We start from the raw sequence: 17,812 nt of genomic DNA, 5'->3' as shown, positions 1-17,812 counted from the left end.
GTTCGTGGGTAGTTTTTCGCAGCTGGCGAAGACGCGGTGCTGGCTGCTGCGGGACTATGGCGTCGCGCGGAGGACAGCGGGCTGCCATGACGCGCGGTGCTGACGCGTACGGCGCCGGCAACCCCCTTGGCCGGGGCGACTCGGCTCCGCCGGCGACAGCGAGGCAATGGTAGCGTCTAGCTCCGCTGACCGCCTGTTGGGGCGAGTCGTCGGCTTCAAGGTGAAGGGGCACTCGACAATATCTCGCCGATCGGAGCTAAGGCCACTCAGCGCCGAGTGCAGGACAGCATGTCCAAGAAGACGCAGCGCCTGGTACGCAGAGCTGCGGATGAATGCGTTGGCGGCGGCGCATCCGTAGTCTCACCTGGTGTGTGTGTGTTGCTGTTGTTGTTGGCAGAAACCGAGCGAGATCCTGACGGCCTTCTCGGCGGCCAAGGCCCATGCCGCCAAGCACGCGACGAGTCGCATCGTGGAGCTCGTGAACGCCGAGGACCACACGGCGCGCGTGTCCAGCACGGTGCCGCTGCACCAGCCTCTGTTCGAGCCCACGCCGGCCGAAGTCTGGATCGACGAGTACACGCCCTTCCAGTTGCTCACGATCAAGCTGCGCTTCCGCAACTGCGACACCGTGGTGCGGCGCCTCAAGATCGAGCCCCCGCGCTCGCCCGTCTTCCGCGTGCGGCCTTGGGACGCAGGCAGCCGAGAGAAAGCTGCTGGCAAAGCGGACCCTCGAGTCGACGGCAAGGTGGCCGCCGGGATGGAGATCGCCTTCGCGCTCGACTTTATGCCTCAAGAGGTCACGGACTACGCGATCGACCTCGTGTGCTGCACGGAGCGCGAGCGCTTCCTGCTACCCGTTCGTGTGCGCGGGCGCTTCGCGGCGCTGGACCTGCCGGACGAGCTCGAGTTTGGGGTCTGCCCCGTCAAGATGCCCACGACGCGCGTCCTGACCGTGCGGAACGTGGGCACACGCGGCTCTTCCTTTGCGTTCCAGACGAGCGAGCACTTCCGTGTCACTCCACCGAGTGCGACGCTGGCGCAGGGGGCGGCGGTGCAGATCGAGCTGGTGCTGGTGCCGCCCGACCTGGAGTCGGGGCGAGGCGAGCTGGAGGTGAAGGACGATAGCGGCCAGACGGCAGTCGTGCAGTTGGGCGGCCGCGTCATCAACGTCGACGTCTTCTTGAGCCAGCCGCTGGTGGAGCCCAACGCCACGTATCTGTCGCTGTCGTCGCGCAAGACGGTCAAGATCTGCAACGAATCCGAGTTCACGCTCGACTTCTCGTGGAAATCCTTCGCAGACCGCACTCACGAGGAGCTCGAGCGGACCCAGCTACTGGAAGAGCTCGCCCGGATGGAGGCAGCAGAGCGCGAGCAGCTGCATCTGCAGCTACAGGAAGTCGAGGCGGAAGATGCGGGGTTCACGCAGTCGCCCTTTGACGTGCGAAAGACGCTCGACACCAAGTACCGACATCTGCGCAAGGCGACACTGGACGACTCGATGCAGTTCGTGGACGCGTGCTTCTCGATTACTCCGCTCAGCGGACGAGTGTGGGCGCATTCGGAAGTAGACGTCGTGGTGTGCTTTACGCCTGAGGTCGCTCATTTGTACTCCTGCTGCGCATTTCTGGAGATCGCGGGTCAGGCAGCTCGGCTCCCGCTTCAGCTTCGAGGACAAGGGATTGGCCCTAAGGCGAAGGTGGTGTACAACGAGCTCCTGGATTTCGGCGACGTGTTCATCAACGACGAGCGCACGCGTGACTTCACGATTCAAAACAAAGGCGAGATCCCGGCTGAGTTCGAGCTCATCCCGTTGTCGATGCCTGTGGGCACAACACTGAGCGTACATCCAAGCCATGGGACGCTGGCCGTGAACGCGATGCTCAAGATCGAGGTGACGTTCTTCTCACAGGAGCTGGGGGAAGCGTTTCACCACATTCGCTTCAGTATGCAGGGCTCGGACGAGCAGCTGACGGTGCGGTTCAAGGCCAACGTGATCCCCCCAGTGTTCCACTTCGACGTCGACCAAGTGGACTTTGGCGCCGTGTCGTACTCGTTCCCGCAGACTCGGACGGTCAAGCTGATCAACGCGTCCAAGATTGCAATGAAGTACTCGCTTCGAATCCCGGAAGAAGCCAGCTACAAGCAAAAGGAACTTGAGCTCGTTCCCTCTGACGGCAAGCTGGACTCCTACGGGGAGCAGCAGATCACGATCCGATTCACGTCTCACAACGTCAAGACGTATCAATATCAACTCGTTGTCGGCGTCACTGGTGTTGGGGCCGACTTGCTGAGTATTCCAGTGCGAGCCCAGTGTTTTGTCCCAGAGCTTACTATCCTACGACACGAGCTGGATTTCGGTCGATGTTTCTTGCGCTACCCGCACAAGCAAATGCTGGAGCTGGAGAACAAGTCGACCCATCTGTATGGACGCTTTGAAATTGGCGAGCAGGACGATCATTCACGAGCTATCGCCACGTACAGTGCCAGCGAGTTTGCCGGCAGCGTGGGACCTGGAGAGCGTGTGTCTGTTGAGATCGCCTTGTCCTGCGAGAAGCTTGGTAGCATTCGCCTTCCGATGGTGGTGACTGTCCCGGGAAGCACCGACCTCCCGTTGTCCGTGACGCTCAGCGCCACTGGCTCGGGGCCCAAAGTGGAGCTGGATCAGCCGGAGATCAACTGGGGGAACTGTACATGCTTGGTGAACCACGAACGAGTCCTGCGCATGACCAATGTCTCCTTGATCCCGGCATCGTACAAAACGTTTATCCGTAACGCACGCTCCAAGTTTCAGATCGACCGAAAAGAAGGGATGCTCATGGCTGGCGAGAGCATGGAATTTGTGCTGGTCGCGAACCTGGACGATACGGTGGTGTTCAAGGACCAGCTGCATATTCTGATCACGGAGGGGGAGAACCTGGTAGTGCCGCTGTCGATTCGAGGAACGGGAACAACCATGTGGTCGCCCAGTGAGCTCCGAGTGATCGACTTCAGCCATCAGATGACCAGCAAAGAGTGCGAATGGAGTTGCACTCTGGAAAATAAGGGCAAACGGGTGCAGGTTCTCACGTGGGTCAACAAGACCGTCGCCAATGCCAACAGCAAGATCAGTTCCGCAGACCAAGGGGGTTCATCGAAGAAAGGGTCGAAAGTTGGCCTGGACAGCCGATCAACCGCCAAGACTAACAAGTCTGGCAGCAGCAACAGGAGCGGGAGTGGTGCTACTGCTGGCGATGGAAGGGACGAAGTGATTCCTGTGTTTTCAGTCTTCCCTGGGACCATCGAACTGAAGCCCCGTACGGCGTGCATCTTCGTCTTTAAGGGGCTCTCCTCCACCGCTGGGCTCATTCAAGAAGAGCTGGTGTGCGAAACGCGCGTTGGGAAGGAAAAGGCCAACAAAGTCGCGTTTGTGACCGCCATTCGCGCAAACTTCGTGGATCCAAAGCTCACTCCGTCATCGTCGTTGCTGTCATTCGAGTACATCCACCATCCAGGCAACCAAATCACGACGCAGTCGCAGCCTCTGAGTCTAACAAACGTGTGTGAGCTGCCGTTGTCGTTCACACTTCGGACGCAAACTCCATTCGCGCTAGACTGTTGGGAGGCAGTGCTACAACCGGGAGAAAAGGTCGATCTGAATGTGGAGTTCTATCCAGGGTTCAAGGACGACTACACTTGTCGAGTGATTAACGGCAAGGTGCTCGTGTCCTACACGGGCCACCCCCAGAAAGATAGCGTCGAGTTGCTGGGGGACATCAGCTTCCCCAACTTGTCCTTCGAGACCACCAAGATTGACTTCGGCTGCACGCTGAACGACACGCAGAAGAGCATCAGCCTGAACGTGACCAACGTGTCGAAGGTAGACACGAGTTTCCGGTGGGTCTTCATCGAGGACGAGAAGGAGGCGCTATCAACTGCGACGGCCAAGAAGCCCTACATCCCCATCAACCAAGTGTTCGACATTCTGCCGATTCGCGGACTACTGAAGCCGAGCGAAAGCGAGAAGATCGAGTTCGTGTACTACGGACACGCCAACCGCAAGTTTAAGAGCACGGTGGCGTGTGAAGTCGAAGGCGGTCCCGAGTATGAGCTGACGCTGTCAGGCGAGGCTTCATCACTTGTGTACAAGCTGGACAAGCAGTCGCTGGACTTTGGGCAGGTTCTGTACAACAAGACTGAAGACCGAGACTTTTCCATCCTGAACGTGGGCAAAGTGCCGTTTTCGTTCAACATCATCGTCGACCACATCGCCTGCGGGAGGACACTGGAGATCTCGCCAATGAGCGGGAAGATCGCCCCCAACGAGAAGCAGAGAATCCTCGTCCGCTTGCGGCCAGGCATCCCCGAGTATTTCGAAGAGACGGTGATGCTTGAGATCGCGCACTTCCAGCCGATACAGTTCAAGCTCGTTGGGATTGGCACTTTTGCCGCAGTTTCGCTCAACCTGCCGCGTGAAAACCACCCTGCGAGTTTGATTCGTGGCGAGGCACCGAAGTGGAAAGAGCTGAAGAAACGCGCCAAGCAGAACATTGAACTGGGGATGCTGAATGCCGCAGCGGTGGAGGCAAGAAACAACCAGGTTGCCAGCAGCAACGCAACGTTGTCGTCCTCTGAATCCAAGTCAACGCTTTCGACCACCTACCGAGGAAACGAGAAATATACTTCAGTCACCTCCGTGCCAGCTTCACCCCAGGCTAAGGCGGTCGGTCAAAGGCTGGGAGCGCCAGGCAGCCCCGTCCGTGGTGGTGCTGCTGCTCTAGCGATTGATGAGTTGGACGTCGAGATTGAAGCGTGCCGCTTGTTCTTCGCCGACCACTTACTCGTCCAAGAACAGAAGCGGGCGGACTCACGAGCTCTGAAGAGTGCTGAGCCAAGTAACGAGGATCCGGCTAACCCCGCAGAGCCCGTCAAAGTTGTGACGAAGCCAGCGAGACCCGTGTCGTCTACTTCAGAGACCCGAGCTCAGAAGAAACGCGGGACGGAGGTGTTTCCGTTCATTCTGTCGCAGTTCGTCTTGGACTTCGGGAACGTTGTGGTGGGGACGCACAAGATCAAACGGTTTAGCGTCACCAACATTGGCCACGGACCCGCTTCGTTCCAGCTCGACAAGAACCTGGCGAGCTCGCGTGGTTTCCAAATTGAACCGGAGCGGGTCGTGCGGCTCCCCGAGAAGCAGTCTGTCGAGTTTACTGTCACGTTCCACGCTCGGAAGAACATTGAGATGGGTCTACACATGGCCCAGCTGCCGATTGTGATCAAGAACGGACCTCCCTGTATTGCGATGGTCCGCGCTCTCGTCACAGTGCCAGACATCTCCATCTCGACAGAAAGCCTCGACTTTGGCAAAATCGCAGTAAGTACCTGCCACACGATGTTCACTCAGCTTCAGAATGTGTCGGCGGTGCCAGCAGAGTGGGCGTTCAAGAAGCCTATGGGCTCTACGAAAGACGTTGGCAACTTCCGCTTCACTCCGCAGAGCGGGTTGCTGACTCCCGGGGCAAAAGTCAACATTCAGATTGAGTTCGTGCCGGACGACGGGCGTCAGTTCATGCTCAAGCTCCCGATCAAGATCAACTCAAACCCAAAGACGCGGTCGATCGTGTGTCGTGGAGAAGGCTCGGATTTACGCATTTCCTTCTATCCCCCGCTGGTTGAGCTGGGTCCCGTTCTTCCTTGCGCTCCGCCTGAGGAGCAGCTCGTGGAGATACGCAACGACTCGGACTACGCAGTTGAGGTTTTCTCATTGGACTTTGACTCGTCGTATGAACAAGACGAGGCCTTATTACGCTCCTTGTCGGCATTTACTTCTGGAGATACACTTCAACTTCCGATTCGGGTTCCAGGTCAGTCAATCACGGAGTATCTAGCAGATAACTGCTTGCTTCTTCCCGTTACTACTACTGATGTGACAGAGCCACTGGCGGCGACCGACCAACCTGCAGACGTTATTGGTCAGGCTCAAGAAGGCGAAGGTGTCGACGATTCCTCCTCCTCCGAAATTCCTCTTGCAGGGTTTGACCCAGAGCCACGCAAAGGAATTGACTATATTGTGGTAGGCCCTCCGCGGTGCGGAAAGTCGACGCAGGCTCGTCTTCTCGCTGAGAAGGAGTCTCTGTCCGTCTGGACGATTGACGGTGCGGTGAGAGCTGTATGCGCCGCAGAAGGCCCCCTTGCGACTGCAGTGCGTAAAGCCTTGGGGGTTAACATAGGGGAGAGTGAAGTTGGGTCGTCTCTAGAGGGTGAGGAAGCTGTGTCGGGTGATAGCCAGAGTGCTCCACAAGAGTCCCCAGAGTCGGAGGAGCCTCGTGACGAAACACTGGACGAGAGTGGAGAGCCTGAATCTGTCAGTACCAAACTCGCTCGCGTTTTAGACCAGATTTGCGTTTGGAGACTGGCCCAGCCCGATCTGAAAGGCGGCAGTATCCTGGATGGGTTTGACAACTCGTTCTTGAGTTTCGAGCAAACGCTGAAGTGCTGCGCGAAGGTCTTTGCGACGGCCCGAATCATTTTGCTCGGGTTTGACGAGGATTGTTACGAGTCAATGTCCGCTCTGCTGACAAGTCAAGAAATCAAACCGGGGGCTATCGTTTCTGTTACTCCGTCCCCTTCAAGAGATCGCTTGACGCCAAGCAGCTCAGGGAATATCAGGGATAACAGCAACAATTCGGATGAGAACAATCAGGAGAATGCTGATGAAAGTCAGCGCTCTCCGTCCCGAGTCAGCAGCCACGAGACAGAGAAACAGAGTTTATCAGGGTCTCCTTCACGGCAAGCGTTGAGTCACTCCAGCTTGGATGGAGCGAGCAGCGAGAGCCTCGTTGCTGGAGATGAGTCCAACAACTTTCCTGAAGGGGACACTGACGTACAAGACAAGGTGCTGGAGCTGGCACGATCACTATCTGCAGATGTACCGAGGCCTTCAACGTTTGCCGAGTATACACAGGCGTTGGAGGCCATGAAGCATCAACTGGCCTTGTTTCTTCTTCGAGGTGACGATAGTACGTCTCAACCTCCACAGACAAGCCCCGACAGTCCCAGCAAAGAAAATAGTGCTGACGCTCTGTGGGCGCAAGTGAAAGACAGGACGACACCTGACAACTTCCTGCTGGAGATTCCCATCCTCGAAGTGGGGCCGCCTCTGCTCGTCCACAGCCTGATCTTCTCTACGATTGAAAAGTTCGTTCGGGAGCTGGAGGCCAGCCACCTCCCGATCCCCAGCGCAGCCAAGTTCCAACTCGTTCGAAGGCCCCCCGAGAGGTTCACGCGGAAGCGCATCGCTCGTTTCTCGTTGCGATCGCCGTCGGTATTATCAGCCAGTGCCTCGGAGGCCAGCAGCGAGAAGAGTCTCCACCTGAGTAGTTCACACTCCCAAGTCCCAAGCAAGCACTCGTCCCGACCTCCCACTGCGGGTAAAGACCCCGATCACCACCAGGCTGTGGACGCTGACGCGGGTGCCGACAACGAAAGCCAGACGGCCCCCGATGCATCAAGGCCGCAGTCCTTCTCAAAGTCACGGGATTCCTCTTCTTCTTCTCCCGCTTGCCGCTGGGTCATTGCGCCCCATTCACGCGTGAACGTGCTAGTTCAGTTTGCCTCTGCTGACGTTGGCAACTTCGACTGTAGCATGGGCTTCGAGATCGTGGGGATCCATCGCGAGCTTACGCTTTTCGGTCGAGGCGTCTGCGGCGTGCCGACGATCAACAGCGACCCGAGGAACGTGTTCATGCACCGCGTCAAGAGCCGCCCCGAGGGGGCCTTCGTGCAGAAGAAGTTCGTCATGTCCAGGAACCAGTTCGAGTTCGGGCCGCTCATTATCGGGAACCAAGCGGCGAAGCCCCCAGAGACGGACTGGGAGTTCCTCGAGTGGCAGAAATCGAGTCCCAACAACGTCGAGGTGTTCCGGATGTCCAACAGCAGCAAATTCCCCATTTACCTTGAGCTTGGCCTGGAGAAGAAGGACGACAACGTCTTTGCTGTCTTCCCACCGACACTGGAGATCAAGGAGGGCGACACGAAGGAAGTGAAGGTCTGGGCCAACCCCTCGGAGAACGGTCTCCAGGAGAACGCCCTCATTTGCTGCATCGGCGACAACCCTGAGCCTGTGGTGTTCCAGATCAGTTGCTACGGGTGCATCCCAGAGCTGAAGCTGCGTGGCCCATGGGAACAGCCCGCAGCAGCGAGCACCTCCGAAAGGGACGACCATCGACAGGCGCCGGACGTTGAGGAGGCTGGGGCTCCAGTATCTGCTCGGTCTAGCGTCCCAGGGAGCGCCCCTGTCTCGTCTCGATCGAATGCGCCGCCTGTGGAGCAACCCACTGCCCCCTCTCACTCACCCGATCAACCGCTGTTGGACTTTGAGCAGCTTCTGCTCAAGCGCCAGGACGAGAAGACCTTCTACATCGAGAACTTGTCGCCTGTGGCTGTGTGTTGGCGGCTGCTGGGCGAGGACTTGCCCGCCGATTTCCGGATTTTCCCAGTCGAAGGCACCATCAAGCCTCTGCAGAAGGTCCCAGTGATCGTCGTCTTCTCCGCGACGACTGAGGCAGTCCACCAGTTCCCGCTTCGCATCGAGTTCTCGGACGCTGAGAGCGCCCTCCGAGTGAGCGACCGCAACCGACTGCTGGAGCTGACGCTGTGTGGAGAGGCCTACAAGATCGACGTGAGCTCATTCGATAGCGGGGCGGGTGAAGTGCCGAGCCAAGCGGCGGCTGGGGCTGCGCTCAGCACCGGCGCTCGCCCTGTCGGAGGAGACGGGAGTCTGGACTTCGGTCTCGTTCGCGTCGGAGAAAAGCACTCGCGGTCGTTCAACATTCGCAACCGAGGCAAGTACAACGTCAAGTACATCATCGCCATACGAAGTGCTGCCACGCGCGAGTACTTCACCATCGACCCGAGTGAGATGGTACTGGAGCCAGGGCAGTCGTCGTCGGTCAACGTCACGTTCACGTCCAAGAGCGAAGTGACGCTCCGGGACTGCAAGGACATCAAGTGCACCATCATCGAGATGCTGTCGGGGGAGGCGTGCCGAGAGTTTTACGTGTACACGAGCGCTCGCTCCGTCTTCAGCAAGTTCCGACTGCAGCCGAATCGAGGCATCAACTTTGGGCCGCACAAGTACAGCGATCAGGCCCAGACCAAGCGAATCGAGATCCGAAATGACGGCGAGTTCCCCTTCAAGTTCCGCGTCCAGGGGTCACGACCAGCGAGTGCGAGCGAGAAGCAAGAAACGTTGATGATAGACACGCCCATTGCTCCGTCCACACTAACCTTGGGCCAGTTCGCAATTACGCCGGACTGCGGGACGGTTGACCCTGGCGTTACCGCGGGACTGGACGTGGTGTTCCAGCCGAAGGACTGCGCCGTGTACAGCGAGACGCTCCGCATCGAGATCTCAGGGCGCAACACGGACGATGCAGCGGAAACGGGCATGCTCTTGTACGAGCTGGTGGGCGAGAGCTGCTACCCAGGCATCAACACCACCGACTATGAGAGCATCTTCGAGGAGCAAACCGTGGTGCGCTCTCTAGGCGTGGAGTCGGCTATGCCGTCCTCAACTCTGCGCAGTGGGGCCTTCCCAGGCAGCATCCAGGCCGTCACGTTCGCGGAGAAGGAGAAGGTATTCTCCTTTGGGCCTCTAATCGCTGCGGCAAACTGGAAGGGGACGGTGGAGCGCTTCAAGATCTCCAACCTGATGAAGGTGAGCTGCACGGTGCAATTCTCTATTGTAACAGGTCTTAGTAGCTCTGGGGAGGAAGAATCCGAGGAGGGGTCGCAGGCGTTCACGGTGCAACCGGCGGTATGGGAGATTCCTCCTCTCGAGCACCGCTTCGTGAGTGTCTACTTCCGTCCAACTACTATTGCGTTGTTCCACGCCACCTTCAGAGCGAAAGTCGACGACAGTCCTCATCAAAGCAACGTGGCCGATCGACTTTTGGAGTTCGAGATGCGCGGGGAAGGAACGATGCCCTGTGTCACTGTGACGGAGCCCACAAGCAGGGAATCGACTGGTGCGTTGGTGGTGGATTTTGGTCGAGTGCGGACCTCGAAGGCCAAGGACATGCGATTGGCGCTGCGCAATGACGGGATTCTCCCCGCGACCGTGCTCTTTTCCATCCAGACGAACCCCAACTTCCTCTTCGCGCTGGGCAATGGCTCCGTGGTGGTGCCGCCTAAAGCTACCGAGACGCTGACCTTGCAGTTCCGACCTCAAAAGGTTCACGACGAACCAACGACCTCGCAACTGAAGCTCACTGTGCAGAACAACCCGTTCGAAGAGACCACGTTCAAGTTGTTTGGGACTGGGTACCGGGAAGATCTGGTGTTTGAGGACTTGCCTCGAGGACACGATGCTGAGTTGTACTTTGACGATATTCGCCTTCCTGATCCCAGTTCCTCTGACGACACCAAGGAGGAATCCGCACCATTGAATGACTCGGCTCTTGTGGTGAAAGACACGAAAGTGTTTTCGCTCTGCAACCAGTCGTCGGACATCGTGCGGTTCGAGTGGCCCAAAGCGGATCCATTCCACTTTTCCCCCGGCATTGGGCACCTTAAGCCGAAAGCTCACAAACTCATCAGAGCGACATTTGAGCCCGGACTGGACGGGGAGAAGGCGATCATCTTTCAAGCTCATCGCATCGGGCTGCAGGCTCAACGGATCTCGTACAAGGGCAGCTCTGCCAGTCAAAGTCAAAGTGACGAAAGTGGTTGGGACGAGTCGATTCAGACGATCTCGTTCGATGGAAAACCGGGAGCTGTCAGCGTTTCCAAGCAGGCCATAGCGGAGCCCGAGTTCGACACTATTGGAACTCCAGCGACCATTGCGCTGAGCTGCTTCGCCGCTGCAGACGTGCTGTTTTTTGAGTGCGACACGACGTCGATCGCCTTTCGGAAGACCTTCATGCTGCAGGTGTGCACCCACCGAATCACAGTGCACAACAAGAGCAAGATCAAGTTGGTGTACTCGTGGAGGTGGGAGGAGGGACATCCAGGCCAGTCCGACGCAGTCGGCTATCCCCCGATCTACGCAGGAATAGACGACAACTGCCCGTTTGTAGTGACCCCTGAAAGCGGCGTCATTGAAGGGGAGGAAAGTCAAGCCTTCACCATCAAGTTCGCGCCCATGGAGGTGGATGAGTACTTCTACTGGCTGTGCTTCGATGTCCCAGACGCACTAGGGGACAAGTCTACAGCGCTGAAAGTGGACGTCCGTGGGGGTTCTCTGCGTCCTGCCTGCCACTTCGACGTCAAGAGGAGCGACTACGCCCAGTGGCGAGCGCCGAACCTTGCTGGGCCCCATGGTGAACTCGGACCGCTGGATCCGTCAGTGAAGGTGATTGAGATGGAGTCTCTGGGTGTTCGCGTGCGCAACACGCGTCGATTCTACGTCGTGAACCCGACCAACGTGTCGTACGAGTTCTCGTGGATGCCCCAGGGAGAGACCAATCCGTGTTTCAGATGTGCGACTCCCAAGGGCCTCATGCTGGCCGGCAAGCGGTGTGAGATGATCTTCGAGTTCACTCCACAGCAATTGGAGCTTCAGGAAATGTTCTGGTTCTTCAAAATCCCCCACTTCCAAGTCAACCAGCTCTTTCTGTTCGTCGGAACAACCACGGAGCCTCGCGTGGCGCTGGATCGTGGCAGTGTAAACTTCAACACGCTGCTGATTGGAACGAAGACGTCCCAGAGCATCGCGCTGGTGAACCAGGAGCACATTCCCTTCAACTTTGTGTTTGACAAGACGTCGCTGGACTTCGCTGGGGAAGTCCCCGCTCTGATCGTCCACCCGCTGAGCGGGGTGATCCCACCCAACAGCCGAACGTCGATCGAGATCGAATTCATCCCGACGGAGGAAAAGTCCTACAGCTTCAACCTGAACTGCATCATCAAGCGCAAGCCCACGCGTTTGTCTCTGAATGTCAAGGGGGAGGGCTACAGCATCCACGACGCGCTAACGCTGGCGTCCGACGATCACAACGAGAGTCGGGCGCTGCTCCCTGGACCTGGCAACGTGTTAGACTTTGGGGCTGTGCGAGTGAACGAGGAAGCGCACCGCTCCGTCGTGATCCACAACAGCGGTAAGTTCAACTTCGACTTCAACTGGAGCGTGGCCAAGCAGCCCGCAGCCTTCAGCATTGAGCCCATGCAGGGGACGATCAAGAAGAACGACAAAGCCACCTGCCGACTCGTTTTCGCCCCGACCAAGCAGACGTCTGTGGACGGGACGCAGGCGACGTGCACCGTCGCGGGCTCTCGCAACTACGTGGTGGCGCTACAGGGCAACGCGGTGCCTCCGATGCTGCAGTTCTCCTTCACATCTCACGACTTTGGGCCGTGCTTCATCGCAGAGAACGACTCGGCCCCCATGGCGGAGGTCACGACACTCACCGTCTTCAACATGGACCCGGAGAGCGGCATTGACCTCGACTGCTTGTTCGAGAAGAAGCCGCATCTGCGCGTCGAGTGTCCCCCGACTGTGCTGGGGCCGCGCGAGACGATCAACATCCCAATCGTGTTCACTGCGCGGCAGGAGGTGGCGTACCTTGAAGTGGTTCCGTTCACCATCAACGGCTCGTCCACAGTCAACGTGAGTATCCGTGGAGAGGGCGTCTACCCCAAGGTTGAGCTCGTCAACTCGTCCATGCAGATGGTCGTTCTCGGGAACCTGCAGATCGGGCAGCAAGCCTCGCGGACGGCCAAGATCGCGAACCGGTCCAAGCGGAAGACGGTGGTCGAGTGTGTGGACTCCCCACAGCCGGGGGTTCCATCGCTCGAGGCCCTGGGCATCTCCATCTTCCCTCAGCACGAACTCTCGCTCCGAGCGAAGGAAAGCGCCGACATCGAGTTCCGATTCGCCCCAACGCAGCGGATCCCGAGCTTCCAAAAGGACGTCTTCATCCGTGTGGATAGCAGCGTCAAGAAGCTGCTGACGCTGTCGGGCTGCTGCCAGGGCATCGAGGTGGGGCTGGAGACCGACACCCTCTCGTATGGAGCGGTCTGCTTAGGCAGCCAGCTCGTGAGGAAGGTGCGCCTGCAGAACCGCGGCGATGTCGCCACCAAGTTCCAGTGGAGCGTCCGCGAGTTCGCCCCCGACTTCCTCGTGTCGCCCGTGGAAGGCATGGTGGCGCCGAACCAGCACAAGACCATCGAGGTGACCTTCAAGCCGGCAGCAGTGAACCCAGACATACGCTATGAGCGAGTGACGTGCATGATAGATGGGACTGTCCCCGCTACGCTGACGCTGGTGGGCTCGTGTGTGCCCCAGGCGACGTCTTCGATCCAAGACGTCCACTTTGACTCCGCCGTCCGACAGGAATCGCACAAGGCGATTGCGATCGAGAACGCGACGGCCTTCCCGTGGAACCTCTTCCCAGTCGTGCAGGGCGACCACTGGTCCTGCCCCGAGAATGTGCTGGTACCAGCCCACGGCAAGGCCAACCTGGACGTGCTGTACCTGCCCCTGACCATGACGAAGCAGAACTCGCAGGAAGAAATTGACTCGCAACGTCCTTCGATCCACAAGGGCTCGATCTTCCTGGCCATTCCCGACGGAAGTGCTCTACTGTACAATGTGCTGGGTAAGGCCTCAGCGCCACTGCCCGCTCCCGCCATCTCCCTCTCCACTGCAGCGAAGAAGACGCTGTCGATCTCCGTCCCGATCAAGAACTGGCTCAAGACCCCTCAAACGTTTGCTGTGGACATCCAGAAACCTCCAGGACTCGAGTCGGTTGTGGTACAGGGGCCATCCTCCATTCTGCTGCATGCTGGAGTGACTCGCAACTACAACATGAAGTTCTTCTGCTACACTGAAGGGACTGTGGATTTGGCTCTACGGTTCGTGAACCAAGAGAGCGGTGAATACCTGGCACAAGACGTTCGCGTAGCGGTGGCCAAGGCTGTGGATGTGGACACGCTCTACTTCGATGCCCCTGTGCGGCAGTCGGTCAAGAAGACCGTTTCCATCGAGAACCCCTTCGAGCGCCAGCGCCAGATCAACTTCTTGGACAAAGTCCACTGGTGGAAGTGCTCGAGTCCGTCGATCCGCGTGCGTCAGATCAATGAGATCAGCGGCCGCTCGGAAGGCTCGTACGAGATTGAGTACCGGCCGACACTGCACTCGGAGACGCCCATCGAGGACCGACTGACGATCAGCTTCGTGGAGCTGGGCGAGTACACGTACAACCTGGTGCTGAGCACCCAATCCGTTGGACCCGAGCGCATCTTGTACTTCAAGGCCCCACTCGGCGGCTCTCAAACCCAGACGTTCAGCTTCACGAGTTACGCCGAGACGGCAACGGAGCTGTCGTGCTCCGTCCAGGACCCAACGTCGTTCTCCGTGCCAACGAGTTGCAAGGTGGAGGGGTCGCCGTCCTGGGAGGGGAAGCAGGAGTCGATCCTCATCAAGTTCGAGCCTGAAGCTATCGGCGAGTTCCGAGACACGCTTACGCTCTATTCGGACAGCGTTGGCGAGTACAAGTGCACACTGCAAGGAATGTCAGTGCCGCCGCTGCCTCAAGGTCCTTTCGTCTTCTCGGCGTCGAAGGACATTGAGTTCAAGAACGTCTTCTCGACGCCCAAGGACTTTGAGATCATGGTGGACAACCCTCGCTTCGTGGTGTCGACGGCCTCGTTGTCCATCCCTGCAAAGTCCTCTCGAGCTATTACAGTGAAGATCGACCAGCCGGCGCCTTCCTCTGCGAGAGGCGAAAAGTTGACGACGCAAGGAGGCGCGAGTGAGACTGGCAAGCTCTTCGTGTCTTGTCCGCAGCTGAAAGAGCTCCCTCCGTGGGTCTACTATCTGGAGGCGACAACACCATGAACGCATGCATGCACGTAGCACAGTGTAGTAGTAAGTTTTATGCCATCCCATTCATCTCTTGATAAAGAATAGCTGTGAATCTTCTCTCTGAACGAGCAATTGGGCCACCAGAAGATGCTCGAGGCCAGTCTCGATCCACTGCAGCGAGATGCATTTGAATCGCTCCTGGGCGAGCACGGCGTCTGCGATCTCGGCGATAGAGCGGCCTGACGAGCATCCTGAGCAAGCAAAAAAGGTTGGTTGATGAGGCAGTTGCAGCGGTAGATTCAATCTTCTCGGTAGCGTACCTTGTAAAAGCTGCAGAAGCGCGGGTTTCAGCGCTGCCTCAAAGCTCAGTAGAATATGGCGATCTGCCTCGTCGTCCTCCAGGAACAGGAGTCCCGCCTGACGAAGCTTTCGGAAGGCAAACTGCAGTGCTCGAACCCGCTGGTTCTTCGTGGTCGCTACGTCTTGACCATTGACCTGCCGTCAAAAGCACCAGTCAGTAAGGAGCCGATCAAGCAGTGCCGCCTTCCACACTCACAGCCGCGTCGCGCTCCGCTGCAGCAATTTGATCCCCGAACGTGACGTCGACAGCCTCCTCCGTTCCGCTCGCCTTCTGTCGGAATAGCAAGGACTCGAGCGTCCTCATCAAAATGCTGTCGTGGGGGTGACGGTCACTTCGGCTTAAGAATTGCTGCTGGCTGCTGGGGCTCACGGACAAGCTGAAAAACGCTTCGGCTGCGATGTCCTCCCACTGCGCCCGCCCTCCTGTGCTGCCGCTGCTGCTGCTCGCCTTTGAAGCTGGATCCGGGGCCTCCCCACCTCCAGAGGAGTAATAACTCTGCGACAGCTCCATCACTTGGGCCCAGTGCAGCAGCTCCTCGTTCGGGTCCTCGATCTTGGACATGCGGAGGACGCGCAGCTCTCGCGAACTACGAGCAACCAACAACAATTAGCCCTCCCTCCATCCATCCACGGCCGAGACTTCAATGCTGCCGTCTACTGACGGCTCGACGGCGTCCCAGTTCTTGTCCACATTGAGCTTGCCCTCCACGTGCACGAGGTCTCCCAGAGCGGCTTGCGCCTGGACGCCCTCCCCCCACACGACCGCCTTGACGAGTGCAGTGCCGTCGTCCACCAGGAACTCCACTGGTCCACACACAAACCCCATACTCTATCAGTCACTCTGTGCAGTGCTGCCAGCCAGCTCTCGTCCTCACCGCGGTCGGCGCGCTCCACGACGGACACGACGACGCCGCTGCACTGCGCCTTGGTCAGCAGCCGCGCGCGCCAGAGCCCCGCCGCCTTCCACCGCCACGCGTGGCTCGCCGGCAGCCCCTCGAACTCGCGCAGGTCGCGCGCCACCTGCAGCCCAAAGAGCTTCACGAAGCTCTGGCGAAGGGTGACACGGAAACGTGAGCCATGCAGCTATCGATCAGTTCGACCAGGCCAGGACGTCCTCGCTCCTACCCACGTGAGCGGATCCTTCCCCAGCTCTCGCATCGCCGGGTAAAATAAACTAACAAGCCCCTAAATAAATTACGAAAGGGCCAAGTTGACCAAGTTGAAGTGCGTCGTCAATCCACCGAGACAGTCGAGTCACATTGGAAGTTGTCGCACCACGTCCACGTACTAGCTGCTGCTAGGCCCTCAGTGCATTAGCGACGGTGGCCGCCTACTACTAGGAGCCGCTGGCGCACTTGTTCGCGCAGATGCGCGTGCCGGACGCCGTCTTCTGCCTGGGCCGATAGCGCCGCCACTTGGAGATCTCGACGGCCTTCGCGCGCGTGCCATTCCGCGTCCCTCCAGTGCCTCAGCTACTACATCCAACTGCCAGACAGCGACGCGGCGCTCGTGGCGGAGTGGGCCCAGGCGGCGGTGGCCAGCAATGGGTGGACCAAGTTTTTATACTACGAGGAGATAAACTAACTGGTATGTATGCACTCTCCAGACAGCAGAAGGCCACGCTGTGGTTCCTCATCTACTCGAAGGAGTACGAGTAGGCGCTGAGGTTTGTGGCCAACTCGCAGGGCCTCAAGTTCCACGCGTGCAGAACGATCATCCAGCACGCAGGCGCCGCGGACCCTGCCATGAAGCAGTTCGTGTATCGGTCGGGGCTGATTCAAAACTTCCCTGAGATCGACACAAGCGGAGAAGAGGACAAGGCTTTCGAGAACAAAGACGATCTGGAGCAGCTAGACTCCTGCCTCTCGCTGGTGGACACCATCGGCGAGAGCAACATTGTGTTTGTGGGAGCTCCGAAGGCGCTACGGTCTTGCGCTCAGTATCTAATGAAGCAACCGGTCGTCGGGTTTGACGCGGAGTGGAAGGCGATTCGCGTCTGTGCAGAGCCGAACAATCCTACCGCCCCATGCGCCCTTATCCAGCTCGCCTCTCGCGACAAAGCTTTCGTCGTTGATATGGTGGAACTGAGTGGCCACGACCACATCTTGGCTCCTCTGTTCCAGTCGGACCAAGTGCTGAAGCTGGGCTTCAATCCGACGGGCGACGTAAAGGTTTTTCGCCCATTGCTGGCCGAAGGGGGCACCACAAAGTTCTCCATAACAGCATTGGTTGATCTGCAAGCAGTCGCACGGAATTTGCGTGGCTCTGGGAGCTCTGTCAACTCAAACAATCCCTACGCTGGATGCGGCGACGATAACAATTGCAGCACGACTGGAAATGAGGCATTCAAAGAGGGGCTGTCAGCAGTTGCAGAGACGTATCTGGGCTTGCCTCTCGACAAGCGCGTCCGCATGTCAGATTGGGAGGGTCGTCCACTGACGCGAGCTCAACTTCACTACGCAGCGCTGGACGCACACGTGCTGCTTCAGATTTACGACAAGATGCAGGAGCAGCACCCATCGCCCGTGGTTCGAGCTGCTGTGGACCGGTTCACACGAAACATCTACATGTAGAGCAGGCTGCGTGTGAACTCTACTGTTCGTCCGCAGCTCTTGATTAGGTCTCTATTGGCTCATGAAGCTCGTAAGCGCGTCAGCAAACTCAACCTGG

The 17,812-nt window shown here is 58.4% G+C and overlaps 4 protein-coding genes across 4 annotated transcripts; 3 read left to right on the top strand and 1 right to left on the bottom strand.

The window, feature by feature from the left end:
- Window positions 1-397: 397 nt before the first annotated feature.
- On the top strand, window positions 398-1,102 carry PHYSODRAFT_450123 (hypothetical protein; the record flags this gene model as incomplete). Its single annotated transcript, XM_009516363.1, has 1 exon — window positions 398-1,102. A coding segment is annotated over one exon (705 nt), but the record flags the coding sequence as incomplete, so codon positions are not given.
- A 396-nt stretch (window positions 1,103-1,498) lies between these two features.
- On the top strand, window positions 1,499-14,815 carry PHYSODRAFT_470288 (hypothetical protein; the record flags this gene model as incomplete). Its single annotated transcript, XM_009516362.1, has 7 exons — window positions 1,499-4,555; window positions 4,619-5,887; window positions 6,023-6,196; window positions 6,332-6,695; window positions 6,867-7,432; window positions 7,508-7,636; window positions 7,736-14,815. 7 exons carry the CDS (start codon window positions 1,499-1,501, stop codon window positions 14,813-14,815), a joined length of 12,639 nt encoding a protein of 4,212 aa, XP_009514657.1.
- A 51-nt stretch (window positions 14,816-14,866) lies between these two features.
- On the bottom strand, window positions 14,867-16,300 carry PHYSODRAFT_321190 (hypothetical protein; the record flags this gene model as incomplete). The annotated part of the gene is made up of 6 exons (XM_009516361.1): window positions 14,867-15,021; window positions 15,103-15,277; window positions 15,339-15,729; window positions 15,805-15,946; window positions 16,018-16,189; window positions 16,268-16,300. The coding sequence occupies 6 exons, from the start codon at window positions 16,298-16,300 to the stop codon at window positions 14,867-14,869; spliced, it is 1,068 nt and encodes a 355-aa protein (XP_009514656.1).
- A 209-nt stretch (window positions 16,301-16,509) lies between these two features.
- PHYSODRAFT_321189 (hypothetical protein) lies at window positions 16,510-17,715 on the top strand (the record flags this gene model as incomplete). Its single annotated transcript, XM_009516360.1, has 4 exons — window positions 16,510-16,527; window positions 16,607-16,689; window positions 16,749-16,796; window positions 16,851-17,715. The coding sequence occupies 4 exons, from the start codon at window positions 16,510-16,512 to the stop codon at window positions 17,713-17,715; spliced, it is 1,014 nt and encodes a 337-aa protein (XP_009514655.1).
- Between the last annotated feature and the right edge of the window lie 97 nt (window positions 17,716-17,812).

The sequence above is a fragment of the Phytophthora sojae genome (genome assembly GCF_000149755.1).
Source record: "Phytophthora sojae unplaced genomic scaffold PHYSOscaffold_1, whole genome shotgun sequence".
Taxonomy (NCBI): Eukaryota; Oomycota; class Peronosporomycetes; order Peronosporales; family Peronosporaceae; genus Phytophthora; species Phytophthora sojae.
This window is presented reverse-complemented; position numbering and strand designations above follow the sequence as displayed.